The following is a 13,797-nucleotide window of genomic DNA, read 5'->3' on the forward strand; positions in this document are numbered from 1 at the left end:
GAATGACCGCAGCTTCATAGTGTAAACCGCTACCAAACAGACATCTTTCTGTCCATGCTCATGCACTATCGGGAATCAAAGCATAAACAAGAAAAAGATACAGACGTTAACTTTTAGTTTACGGTTACGAGTAGTAATGCAAAGACCCCTTCTTCTTAGCCTGCACCGCCAACACGCCCTCGACAAAATCTTCATGCACAATTTCCGATCGTTCATTACGTAGTGCAAGCATGCCAGCTTCAACGGTGACCGCCTTCAACTGAGCCGAGTTGAACTGTTGACACTGTGCAGAGACCTCACTAAAGTTGACGTCCTTATTCACATTCATTTTTCTCGAGTGGATCTGCAAAATTCGTGTTCTAGCCGTCTCATCCGGCAATACAAATTCGATTTTGCGATCGATACGCCCAGATCTCAGCAGCGCGGGATCCAAAATATCAACACGGTTGGTCGCCGCTATCACCTTGATCTCATCGTCCGATGAGAAGCCATCCAGCTGGTTCAGCAGCTCGAGCATAGTACGTTGCACTTCGCGATCGCCGCTAAGTTCCGAGTCGAAACGCTTTGTCCCAATGGCATCCAGTTCGTCGATAAAGATGATGGTTGGGCCCTTCTCCTTTGCGAGCGCAAACGCATCGCGGACAAGCTTTGCTCCGTCTCCGATAAACATCTGCACAAGTTGCGGACCGGCAAGCTTGAGAAAAGTGGCGTTCGTTTGAGCCGCGCATGCTCGCGCGAGAAGCGTTTTACCGACACCAGGAGGTCCATACATAAGCACGCCCTTGGGAGGGCGAATACCGACGGCGTCGAAGCGTTCCTTATGTGTGAGGGGCAGGACGACAGCTTCAATAAGTTCCTGAATCTGCTTGTCCAGACCACCAACTTCGGCATACGTCTCCGTAGGCTTCTCATCGACCTCCATCGCCTTGACGCGCGAATCGTATTCTGCGGGGAGCTTTTCGAGAATCAAGTACGAGTCCTTGTTCACCCCGACAAGGTCCGCTGGCTTGAGTTCCTCTGCCGGGACGAGTCCAATAACCGGAAGAAAGATAGTCTGCCTGGTGGAGGTCTTGAGCACGACGGCCTTCCCCTTGCGCTGGGAGTCGAGATCGACGTTAGCGCCATCCTCCTCCTCCTCCTCCTCGATGTCTAAAATCTCGACGATGTTCCCGACTAGATACGGGAGCTGCTTGTTGACCTTCACCTTTTCGGTGTTGTCCTTGATCTTCTTAGAAAGGTCACCCTTTTGATGCGACAGACGCTGGATTTGGGTTTGCATAGCCGAGACCTCCATGTCAAGCAGACGAACGCGGCTGAGAATGTCGTCGGTGGGCATGTCGAGAATTTCCTGATCGAGGTCGCCGTCCGCCATGAGCTCGGTCGCTACAGAGTTGAGAGCTGCGGCCGCCATGGTGTTGGTAGCGGGGGTTGCTGGTTCGCGATTCAAGGGTCTCGGGGACGGTTCGTGTGAGCGGCTTCTCAGATGCTTAGCTTCGTGGTGCCGCGTTCGGAAGCGGAAGGCGGCTGACTGAAGTGAATCTGGGAGGGGTTGGCAATCGGAGGAAGAATTGCTGGCGACCGTGAGGGGTGTGTGCAGGCGGGCAGCTGTGCATGGAGACGTGCTGGAACTTCGCTTGATAATAAAAAGAAGTCATACTTTCTTTTGTAATTTCTCTAGTAATTGCTTCATCATACCGTGCGCCATTTCGCATTTAATTACTTCCGCGCCGATCCGGTCTCAGCAGCACCACAACAGCCCATCCCCCCGATCTTGCATCTCGGCATCGTTCACACGCACCTACCTTGCGATGTGGTCCCTCCTCCGCTCTGCCCGCACGCCGCCACCCTCTCTCTCCCTCGCCACGGCCCCTACGCGTTTCTTCAAGGTGGTGTCCGCCCTGAAGCGGCGGTGTCGCGACTGCCGGATCGTACATCGTGGGAAGAAGGTGTACGTGCTGTGCACCGAGAACCCGCGACACAAGCAGCGGCAAGGTAAGAAGGGATCCCTATATCGTGCGTCCTGATTTCCGGCTGGTGAGAACTGTTGAGGTGTGCGAGAGGGAGGCGTTGGAGGCGATTGATGTTCGCGTGTAGGCAGGAGGGTTGGATTGGGGAGGGGAGGCATGGTGGGAAGGTGGCTCGGTGGCGCGTTTGTATTGAAGGGACCATACGCAAAGCGCACTACAGAGGACGAAGCGAGGCGAGAATGGGTGCAACGTCGGGAACAGACACGTTTCTCCGTTGCGTGTGAGGGTGCACGAGACTATGGGCGTCAACAAGGTAACGAGAGGTCATGGAATCACTGATCTGTGTAGTATTCATTGAGTCGGACCTGGCGCGTGTCCGAGTTGTATACGACGAGGACATGGGTTTGCGAGATGTAGATGCAAGAAAATGTATTGAGTTGGCGCGGGGCGTCCGCTGTAACGTTAACGTGGGAATAAAGCGCGATGGGGATTTTAACATGGGGCGTTGCGAGAGGAGAGGCGCGGCGGGGCTTGAAAGGAGAGGGTGGAGAGGAGAATTTCGAGAGGAGGGAGGGTAGGTGGTAGCACAATTGAGGGAAGGCATGTGAGCAATGTGGGCGCATGTGCGAGAGGGGACAGCGCAGAGGGAAAGGATGTCGGATTTGGGAATATTCGGGGGGGGGAAGCGTGTGTCGGGGATCAAGCGAAAGGGAGCTGAGGATGCCGGCGGCGGTGCAGCGAGGGTGGGCTGCGTGGTGCGGTAATGCAGCTGGAAGCGGGGTGAATGGTGGTGAGCGGTGTTGCTGAAAGCGGAGAGTGGAACGGGGGGGAGGGGGGGGGGGGCCGACGCGTCGAGTGGGGGGGTGATTGGAGTAAAGTACGCTGTAGTTTGTCTCTGTCTCTGAGGTTTCGGTGAAACTGTGCAGCGATGCGGGGTTGGCTCGTGCACGCTTGTTCGTGCGATTGGCGGGCGCGCATCAGCCGAAAACGCGCCACGCAAACGAAGCGAACCACTTGAACAAGCGGGCGGCCCCCGCCGCCATTGCCTGCACGCGATCACGCCCAGGTCAACCCGTACTTGTACTGCTGTGGTTGGCCCCCACTTCCACGAATACGCATGGAGGTCGGTGAGCACCGTTGCTGTAAGCCGTGTCAGCCAATCGGGATACATCCGTTACACGTCTTTGAGCCCATCTTCCCGGTTGTCCTCGCCACTTGTCCCTTCATGACTGGTCTTGCGGCGTGGCCCGCCCGTCGCGCTAGCCAAAGTCAACCTGCCTTGCCGCACCTTCCTAACACCTGCCCCCTCTTCTCACACCCCCTCCTCTCTCACCCCCCCCTTCTGGACACCCCCATCTGTGCTTCCCCGCCTGTTCGAGCACACATCCGTGTCCCCCCACCCCCGCTTCCCCCTCTCCTTTCTCCGCACAGACTCTTCCTCTCGAACCCCCCTCCCCTTCCCTCCGACGAATTCACTCCCCAGCCCTTCACCATCCTCTCTAGCATTCACTCCCGCCCCTTCTCCTCTGCCCCGCGCACTCCCGCGCCACCCGGCCGGCTCCCGCCATGGCCCGCGCCGGCGAGTGTCCTGCCTGCTCGGACCGCTTCGACCATGAGAATCGCATCCCCATGGTCTCTGTCGTCTGCGGCCACTCGCTCTGCTCGCTATGCATCCACCCACGCAGCGCCCACCGCGCTCCCCTAGAAGACGACGATGACGCCGCCTCAATCTCCACTTCCTCCTCAGACGCTGAGCACGACGACCTTGACCTTCGCGCTTGCCCAGTCTGCGCGAAACCGCTGGCGGGCTTTGTGAAAAACTTCGACGCCCTCGCCGCTCTGGAGGCCGCAGCGCGCGCCGATCCCGCCGCCCAATCGCCTGCCATCCAGCACAGACAGTCGGAAGGCCCGGATCTTACCACTGTCGTCCACGGCGATCTCGTCATTCGCCGTGCGGACATTCACTTCAACCGCTCTCCGGCCAATGAAATCGGCGTCGGCGCGAGTGCCGTTGTGTATCGCGGTAAGTATGCGTCCCAGCCGGTCGCCGTCAAGTGTATTAGGACCATGAGCGACTCGTTCGCCACCGAAGATCGCTTGCGCCGCGAGCTGCGAAACGCCTCCAGGCTGAGAAATCCACATATCGTCGAGTTTCGCGGCGCGGCGTGGGATCACGAGGCGGGGCCCAACTCGCCGCGGAACGTCCTCCTCGTCACCGAGCTCATGGCAGGCGGCAATCTGAGAGAAAGCTTGAATACGCTCAAAGCAGAGACGGGGCTCTCCTTGGAGAGTTTTGTTCGCATCGGCCTCCAGATCACAAAAGGCATAGAGTATTTGCACGCCGAGGGGCTGGCTCATCGCGACATTAAGAGCGCAAACATTTTGCTCACGGAGAGACTCGGAAAGGGCTCCACACGCTTTTCGGACCACGTTCGCGCCAAGATTGCTGATTTTGGTCTGAGCAAGTACATTGACAAGGCCACCGGCGGTGGTACTGTTATGCAGAGCATCATGGAACCAGGCCGCCTCGAAGCCACCTACGCCTATCTTGCTCCAGAAGCATTTGGCGGCGATAAGACAAACGCCATCTCGCGAAATGATGAGTCCGACGATGATGACGGTAGGTACGATGAGATGGCGAAGAAGCGAGATATTTACGCTTTAGGCGTATTGTTTTGGGAAATGCTTATGGGACAGATTCCTTGGGCCGGTGTATCTCTACCAGACGTCTATGTTCGCGTTTGCGTAAGGTCGGATCGCCCGGGGCCCGCTCTAGATGATGCCAGAGTGTCTAAGAGCGTCCGTAGGCTTGTCGAACGATGTTGGGCGCAAAACCCAGCGAGAAGACCTTCAGCGAAGTCCATTGCTGCCAAGCTCGAGAAGATCGCTGTGAAGATCGGCATGGCTGCGGATCCCACCAGTATGACCTCGAAGAAGAGCAAGAAAGCGAGTGCGGCCGCTGCCGCAGTTGAGGCAGTCTCCATGGTCTCTGGGCAAGCGCCAGCTCAAGTTCTTGTCATTTCTGGAAACAACTTGCCAGATCTGCATGCAGATCCACTCAAGGATCTCCCAAATGATCAAAGAGATTTGCATCAGGGACAGACCCCAGTGGACTCCCTCTTGTCTTGTCAGAAGATGCCGTCCGCGTCAACTGTTTATACAACTCATACAAAAGGTTCGAAGACTCAATCTACGAATGGCTTCGAGGCAAGCGATGCGAGAGACACAGATCGTGCTGTAGATGACATCCCAAGCCATTTTGACGATGACGCGTGGATTAATGACGCAGATGGACAAGGAAACACAATAGGAAGACAAGGAGCTCTTGCCGCGTCCAGAATGGTTCACACATCCAGCAATGGTCACCACCCTACGAGTTACGCTGCATACCACGGTGTTACATCGAATAGATCTTTTGGTAACAAGAGTGCACACAACACCGGGCACCCTGCTGATACCGGAGACAGCAACGACCCGTCGTTCTTATCCAAAAGTGTAGCTCGACCCCGATACTCTACAGAAGCAGCTGAGAGCAACATGCCACGCGCTCATTCTGGCGGATCAGGACTTGCGCACTCTCAATCCACGAATCACAACGTTTCGGGCAAATCGAATGCGAATGCAACTGCGGTAGCGGCCACAGCCGCTGCGATTGCGGCAGCCAAGGACCGCGAGAGAAAACGTGATGACGTGCGAGGAAACCGCGGCCCAACGACCAGGGTTACTCGCCCAGTGACGCCAGCAGGTGTGCATCCAGCTGCCGTTGGAGATACCAGTATGCATTCTTTGCACACTCCGGGTGAGACTTGGCAAAGAGCAGCAGCTAAAGATCGAGCAGTTTTCTACGACAACTCGGATGAGGAGGCTCAAGATTTCGACCCCGAGCGAGCGGCAGCGGAGGAGGCTATAGCAGCGTCATCTTCGCCTTCCCCGGCGCCGGTGCCCGCACCGGTTCAAGTGAGCGCTGCACGACACGCCAATGTGGTTGGACGACCTCCTCCGCTGACTCAGCGCTCTTCCTCAATGAATCGAGGCACGCCACAGACGAAGTCGCCTGTGGTTCGACGCCCAATGTCCCCTGCTGTCGGACGCCACGTGAATACGGGTGCCACTAAAAGCAAGGTGCAGGAAGATGAGGCATCACCGAAAGTGGTGGTGGGAGGCAAAAGGACTTCGGATACAGCAACACCAGTAAGAGGCGGCAGAGAAGTGCAGCGGCGGCTCGCACGGACAATGTCTGCATCAGCTCAAACCAACGCACAGAATAACCGAGCGCCACAACTCGTATCCTCTTCGTCTGGTGTTGTGCAACCCAACACTGGGACAACAGAGAGCACAGGCAAACGTGCATTCATTCGCCGTATGCGATCTACCGAGTCCAGTCGGCGAATGGCGAGGAGCTCCAGCGCAACAGCAGTTGAAAATAAGCGTTCGTCACTGAACCCGCCATCATCCAAAGCGCTGATGTCACTTGCGTCAGATCGCGTCGCGAGTGAAGACGAGGAAAAGAGGGATTATACCGTAATGCAGATTGGCGCAACTCCGAAAGAAAACTTTGGAGCAACGGTTGGTGGGCTAGATAAGGCAGGATTAATTCGACTCTTCTCGCAGAAAATGATACCTCTACGGCTCGCGGCTTTGGCGCATGCTTCTCTAATCAGTCAACGACACCGCAGTGAGGAGGAGGTGCTTCGAAATGCGTGCGCTATCCTTCATCGGTTGACTGTGCCAAGGTGCTCCACACCATCGAAGAACAGTAGTGAGGAAATCTCTGCCAAAGAACAGCTGACTATCCGAAAGTATCTCAAGGGCAATCAAGGTGTTGAGGCTCTATTGCAGGCAATGCACCCTCCTCGGCATCGTCATCCAACTACATTGTCGTATGCACTACTTGCGATTGGCAACTTAACAGCATGGGATTTGGAGGCGCACAAGCAATTCCGAAGTTCTCACGGAGTTGTTCAAGTGACACAGGTGATGCAATCGCATATTGGAAACGCAGGTGTCCAAGAAAAGGGGTGCTACGCACTGGCATGTGTCGGGGCTGCCTATCCGCCGAAATCGAAAAGTATATTCGAAGAAGCGGGTGCATTGGACATAGTGATTGAGGCATTGTCAGGGGTTGAGCGAGAATCTCCGAATGACGCCGTAACGAAACAAGCATGTGCAGGATTGGGAGCTATGTGCTCCTCTAGCCCAGACAACGCGTTTTATGCGGGAAGAAAGGACGCACTGAAATTCTTGGTGACGGCTTTTGAAAGGTTTCGAAGGTATTCCCGTGTAGATGGCGGAAAGCGAAGTGAAATGCGGCTGGTATGCAAAGCGTTTATTGATTTGTTATGCAATGCGGAGAACCGGAAGCTGGCGGGGTCCAAAGGTAGTTCGATGATAATTCGTGCAATGCGGATCTTTCGACTGGATGCTGACTTTATCGAGAAAGGGTTATCAACGCTAGCAGATTTCTGTGCGTATCAAGCCAATGGTATCCAAATTGTGGAAGCTAAAGGTGTTGATGACATTGTAGCGGCGATGGAACGGTTTCGGATGTCAGAAACTATGCAAAAGGAAGGGTGTCGAGTGCTAACTCTATTGATCGAGGCTACTGGTGATCAAGCGCGACGGCGACTGGTTCATGCCGGAGGTGCAGAATCGATTGTGCTTGCGGTAGAAAGATTCGGGACGATTGGGGAGGTGAATATCTCGCTTGTAGTGGAGTGCTTTAAGAGCTTGTATACGTTGTTCCAAATGGAAAATACTGCAGAAGGAGAGGTTCTCGGAAGGCGAATGAGGAAAATCAAGTGTGACAAGGCTGTCAAAGCTGCGATGGTTGCTCATCGAGGAAACCAAGTGATTCAAAACCGCGGACGGGAAACAATAAAGCAACTAGGGACCCTCAAAGGCGGGGGTGGGCTTTGGGGACGCATGCGTAAGCGGTAGGCTTGGTCGGTGGGGAAGTGTAGTATTTGCAGAAGGATGATAATTATGTTTTTAGGCCGTGGAGATGAAGGGAGAACACCCGAGGTGTCAGTATCTGTAACGTTATGGTACTGTGGAGAGAAAGATTAGCAAGATTGCCGCTGCGCATTGGGGAACTGTTTCGAGCACAGGCGAGATGAAACGAGAAACTGAGGAAAGCAAGTCCACAAGGCGAAGAGGTATGACGGGTTGGTTGGGGGGGCAACTGGCTATGTCGGAAGGTACAGACAAGTAGGTCTTCCGGCTTGTATACAACCTTTTTTATTGTATTTGTAAACGGTGTCGAGAGACTAGTTTTGTTCTGGGGTGTGCTGCGACTAGACGAATGCGACTGGATGGGATAATTGCGATGATGCAAGCTGAACTGGAGTTAAGATTGGGAGTGCGGTCGTGAGAGAAGCAGGCCCGACGGTGAGTGGCCGGGTGGAGAGAAGTAGGGTGTGTAAGGATGGGGAGGGGAGGTTCGGGCTGCTGCAACGCGAAGGAACAGCACTGTAAGTAGGACGGGGAGCGGAATTTCGGGTTGCAGCAAGGAAGGAACAGCACTGTGTAAGTAATTAGTGTTGCCGGCAATAACGTGACCAGTGGGATGCGCAGTTTTGTCTGGCCTCGTGTAGATAAAGGTGCATTTCAGCTCATTTCTTACGACAGCAAGACGCATGATATCTTCGTTGGTATCTCTCGGCACTGGGAGACACAAGTTTGACGCACGGGTGTCGATGGGAGCATGAATTTCGACGTTTCGCATAGAATGGAATTGTGATGCATTAAATTAGTCGGTGAGAGAGCCAGGAGGGACGACCGTCCGTCGAACAGCTGTGCATGCTGTCTGAGGGTTATCAGTTCATAAAATGTTTACAGAGGAGGGATGCCTTCTTACACGTGGACAAGTGCATTGAGCTGTATGGCCGAGACAGAGGAGGGGTTCCCCAAGGTCTCTGGTGTGCACTCGGTGCTCCCTTCCGTGTCAGGTTTCGATTCGGCAGGCGGAATTCTATAAATTAGTGTGACCACGTGGCGCCCCGAAACTCCCTGGGAGAACGCACTGGCCCTTTTCTCGGAGAATCCAGTGTCATGCGCAGTATATTGTCCGAAGACACGTGTACAGAACCTGGCCGAGTCAAAATGATTACTGTTACCGCACTGTTCCAACAATGACGTGTGCACAAGCGTTCCGTTAGGATATTTATAGCAAGCTCAAGCGGTACAGTGTAGTATGACAGGGCTCCTGACTCTCATGCTCAACTGCGTCAGTTTCGCAAGTAGCCGAGCCTAGCTAGATGAGGCTAGATGAGATACGCCCTGAGGGCGTGTGTATCCCGGGCCCAGCGGGATGACGGTGCTTGGCATGGCGAAACACTGCACAGCCCTACTGTACATACCTGCGGATGTCGTGCTTAACCTTCGTTGATTTCGGACACCGGTTAATGGTGAGGGGACTAGTGAAGATTGGCCGCGGGAAATGCGCAGAGTACTAGTTACAGAAGTAGTTACCCATCGTGTCGTGCGCTCACTTCAGTCCACAAGGGCTCAAAACTAAGGACACCGAACACCGAGGCGCCTCTGGCGCCTCTTAATAAATCTTTTCATTTCGACAGCAACCCAGCTTCCGCTGGTGACAACATACGAGTACTGTACCCTTACTACTCATGGGGGGATAAGGGGGCAAATCATCTGTCATTACAGTTGTCGACAGAAGGATGGGGCACAATCCGTGCCCTGAAAAGCGTATCTGTTGACAGAGTGCTCACTTTTCTGGGGGTACACAGTCATAGACGGTACTCGACACGCAGCAAATTACAATGTGGTGCAATGCTGCGGTACGGCCCATGCGAGACAGTTTGATTCCGCAACGAGCATTGTTTTCTTGCCGTGGGGCGGCGCCAATCACGACGTGGGACGGGGTGCGCGAAGCGCGTCAAAAACAGGTTTGCATGATTTAATGATTTTAAGCCGAAAAATAGCACGGCGTCACCGTGGTTACATAACTGAATTGTGATCCCCGGCAAGGCGCGCTGCCCTGAATGAAAATGATGCCGCATGTTTTTATTCCAACTGTCAGTTGCCACTGATTGACGCCACTTTTTCTGTCCTCGCAGCGTTTGATTCTCGCCTGCCCAATGGTGAATGCACAAGTGTTCTCCCGCTCCAGACAGCCGTGGTGCCGCGATCTGGTCGGCCCAGCGCCGCGACCGGAGCTAGGGGGACAGGAAATACCCTTCGAAGGGTAGCTGCATTCCATGAGCAGCACGGTTGCCGGCTTGGCACCGTGCACTCTGATTGCGTGCCCTTATAGCCCCTACCGTATGTTGGCTTCTCGTTACCCACACGAGTGGACGGTACGGGGAGACACTGCTCAACCAACGACATTCAACGCGTAATGCTCTTCGGTGGAGTCATGTAGGGAGCGAAGCTCGAAGGCCCTCGCTTCAGCAGTCTGTCATCGAACGAGAGACACGTACAGCACATGGGTACCTTCCCCGACGTGACCTTGCGCAGGAAGAATTGGCACCTACTGTACACTGGGCCCGTGTCTTTCACGGACTAACAGCTCATCGGAGAGAGAAGCCTACAATGCCTTACCGTGCGTTTAGGGGCTCGGACGCGGCCTGCAACGCGAAGCATGAACAGTCGAAGGGTGCTGCTGTTCTCTCGAGACGGGCGAAAGCTTAAAGGATAGAAAAGAAAGACCAAATCGATAAGTGAGGCAACCGCAGTATACAGTAATTACCGTCTCCATACACTGTTCGACTCGTGCAATAACCTACCTAGCCGTGTGTCCGCAACGCCTGCATGTGTGAACACTTTCCACTGAAAGCGCTGCATGTCGTGGACCAGGTTCCTTCTTTTCAGGTTCCTTCTTTTCAGGTTCCTTCTTTTCAGGTTCCTTCTTTTCAGGCAAACTGCAGTCAGTTGTTCTTGGAAGAGGGCAAAATGTAAACATCCTCGTTCGTCCTCACTTGTATTTTCCGAGGGTGTATCTAAGACTCACAGGTCAGCCGTCCGCTTTTTCCAAACAGCGGAGCTCAAGGCAAGTTTTAAAGCCACTTCGCTCTGAGCACCCACGTCAGTCGTTTTCTCGGCGACGTGTGGATGTACGGAACGCTGTACTGCTCACAGGTCGGTCAGACACGCTGTGAAATATCTCACCAAACCGTGGTCGTACTGTACAAGCAATGTAGTCAAGAGGAGATCAACAGCCTAGTAATGTTTATCGGGCTTACAATCCCACGGAAACGTCAAAGCCGTGGCACAACGGCCGGACCGAACGTAAACCTCGTCGCACTCGCAAGAAAGAATTTAAAAAAAACGTCATTCTGACATTGTCAAAAGCTCAAGTCTCCTTTTAACAGCGACTACTGTACCACCGGTACCCAAGGGTACTGTACGTAGAGCACCGGAAAACGCAACCGGCCACAACCCCCCGTTGGTTAATTCAGGTCACGTAAGATATTTGTGTACCGTTGGTACTGCATTCCTCAACAGCTGCAAACTATTTACTTAAAAGACAATTCAGCTCCCTTGAAATAATTGAATTGATTCTAAAAACGAAGGCATATTAATTTTTTATTATTTTAGGTAATGATCTCCGCATTCGTTCTCTCGTGTTCCCGGGGGGCGAGGCCTCCACCCCTCATACTCAAAAGTCCTCGCCTCTCTGGATGTTTCTGGCATCGCAGCCTTTCATTACTCGCAACCACGCCTCTGTCCGTACACAGACTATCTTACGGTGACTTGCGAGAATTGCAAACTTGCATCCTGGCACGCTTCTCAGACCCCCAGTTCATTCAATCGCATTCGCCAAGGACTTAGGCCAGACTGCCGTCACTTCGAGCCTATTCCCCTGATCAACGACCTCCAAATCCCTCAAATTGCTCCCAGTTTTCAAGAAAGTGTGTGCAACTGTTCCTGTCTTTGTGGTGTTTGCTTCTCTAAATGAGTGCGATCATCGCTTTCCTGACACCACTGCTCTTTGCTTACTGCCTTTTCTTAATCAAAGCTTCCTCGCCCTGTGAATGCCATCCGTCTTGCGAGCCGTTCTCAATCCTATATTGCGAATTTCTGCAAATTGAATTGAACGACATACAGCAGCCCAATAAACAATCTAGATTTGCGGATGCAGTATTCCGTTTTTAGGCCTGAAACCTTGCGAGCGCGCAAGCAGGCACCGCTCTCGAGTCACGACCCTTGCTGCTGACGTCGTACGTTTTGACTTACCTGCTAGCTTCCATCTTCCACATGCACAGCGGAGACAGTAGACAAAGCATTGTCGGTCTCCACCGCCCCTCCCCTTCCACCAACTCAAGATCACAGTTTTTGCATTCGTTTCTTTTTGCAGCTCGGGCCCTTGAGCCTTCGCCTCCACGTATTCAACTATCCTGCATCGAGCGCACTGCCTGGGACCCTCGGCTCTGCCATTATTGTCCTCCCCACAATCAAAACATATCAATCTCGCAACAGCTTGCACTCTTCCGCAGTCTTCCTCTCTCATACGTCATTGGTACAGGACCATTTGGTGAGTGCGCACGTTCTACGTGCTGCGTAGTATGTAGGCAGTACGTAGGACGCACGCACTGCGTACGTCCTACGTACTGCCTACATATTCTACGGCACGTGACTTCACCAAACCGCAAACTCTTTGGGTTTGGGTCTACAGTTACCACCACGCTTGTGTCTCCGCACCGCACGCACATCTAAAAACAACATTATGTCTCTTCCAGTAATGTCTGCTGTCTAATAAAAGCGCGAAGACAGCTTCATGCATCTTCCTATCTAAAATGAGCAAATGTCGGAGAATTATGAACACTCTTTTCGGTAATGAAACTACTTCCTATATTGCTTTTCAAGAACAACATTCATTCGAGACCATGCATCACTTCCTGTAAAAAGACAGCGCGCATATGAGAGCACATTGTCCATCTCATGACTTTGTGCCAGTCGCAATTTGAACCTCACTGCGCATTGAACGGACAAGGGGATTGTTTTCCCAGTGAGGACAACTTGAATGTCGATCTCAGAAGGACGCGCTTTTTTTTTTGCTTCGCCTCTCTAACGGATGTAAAAATTATTCCCCACTGAACCAAACACCAAAGCAGACCCGGGGTATACACCCGTGGTAGAAGACACCAAACTTGTGTGCATATAGCTTCTTCGCCAGTGAGACATAGGACGGTCTGTTTTGCACTTTTAAAAGTGGCCTGAAAATAGGAACAGGGAGAGTATACATGCAAGCAAAATGAAACGGAAACAGCCCGGTCACATCCAAACAGGTACCCCAGAAAGGACGCTTGCTCCGCAGGGTAAGTACAACAATGGATATCTCCCTACTGATGAACAGGCTCCCTAGTCTAGACATGCATTCCGGCAATTTCACATACCGTAGTTTCGGAAGTGACAGTCACTCTGTCCAATCATATAGAATACTGCACCACGCTGGATACTACTGTCTAAGATGTGTCGTTGAGAACATTCCACCGTGTTCTTGCCAGCAACCCGGCGATCCACCACCAAAAAGCAGTGACTTCAGATATTCCTGAATGCGCTTGGGGACAGTTAAACCATTATTTTGTGATGATGAATCACGCCAATGCAGCAGAGTATGTAGCCAATGGTACGGTTTTGTCCTGGCAGCCCGAAAATATCAACCGTCTCTAGCATGCGCTCCTATTTTTCAACAGCATCGGAGCAAGCGAAACCGCCCTCAACGAATGGGCGTCCCTTCCACTTTTGCATGCCTTGCCTCAGTGTACATAGACAAGGCAGTACAGAGTGACACAACCATATTGCGCAAACGCCGGCACTGCAAGAATGGCCCGCATCCGTATGGCGCTGTCTTTCTAAATGACAATAGTGC

The 13,797-nt window shown here is 53.1% G+C and overlaps 3 protein-coding genes; 2 read left to right on the forward strand and 1 right to left on the reverse strand.

Annotated features, from left to right (window-relative positions):
• Position 1: 1 nt before the first annotated feature.
• Positions 2-1,336, reverse strand: CHC_T00008728001 (26S proteasome subunit). XM_005718069.1 is given in 2 exon segments: positions 2-124; positions 125-1,336. The coding sequence occupies 1 exon segment, from the start codon at positions 1,334-1,336 to the stop codon at positions 125-127; it is 1,212 nt and encodes a 403-aa protein (XP_005718126.1). The 3' UTR covers positions 2-124.
• A 34-nt stretch (positions 1,337-1,370) lies between these two features.
• CHC_T00000792001 (hypothetical protein) lies at positions 1,371-1,532 on the forward strand. The gene has a single exon (XM_005718070.1). It carries the CDS (start codon positions 1,371-1,373, stop codon positions 1,530-1,532), a length of 162 nt encoding a protein of 53 aa, XP_005718127.1.
• Positions 1,533-3,596: 2,064 nt separating this feature from the next.
• CHC_T00008623001 (Serine/threonine protein kinase) lies at positions 3,597-8,245 on the forward strand. XM_005718071.1 is given in 2 exon segments: positions 3,597-7,904; positions 7,905-8,245. The coding sequence occupies 1 exon segment, from the start codon at positions 3,597-3,599 to the stop codon at positions 7,902-7,904; it is 4,308 nt and encodes a 1,435-aa protein (XP_005718128.1). The 3' UTR covers positions 7,905-8,245.
• Positions 8,246-13,797: the final 5,552 nt, after the last annotated feature.

This window comes from Chondrus crispus, genomic scaffold (genome assembly GCF_000350225.1).
Source record: "Chondrus crispus Stackhouse genomic scaffold, scaffold_365, whole genome shotgun sequence".
NCBI lineage: Eukaryota > Rhodophyta > Florideophyceae > Gigartinales > Gigartinaceae > Chondrus > Chondrus crispus.

Coding starts and splice junctions, on each gene's coding strand:
- CHC_T00008728001 (XM_005718069.1), bottom strand. CDS start 1,336: ATGCCCACCGACGACATTCTCAGCCGCGTTCGTCTGCTTGACATGGAG.
- CHC_T00000792001 (XM_005718070.1), top strand. CDS start 1,371: ATGAGCTCGGTCGCTACAGAGTTGAGAGCTGCGGCCGCCATGGTGTTG.
- CHC_T00008623001 (XM_005718071.1), top strand. CDS start 3,597: ATGGTCTCTGTCGTCTGCGGCCACTCGCTCTGCTCGCTATGCATCCAC.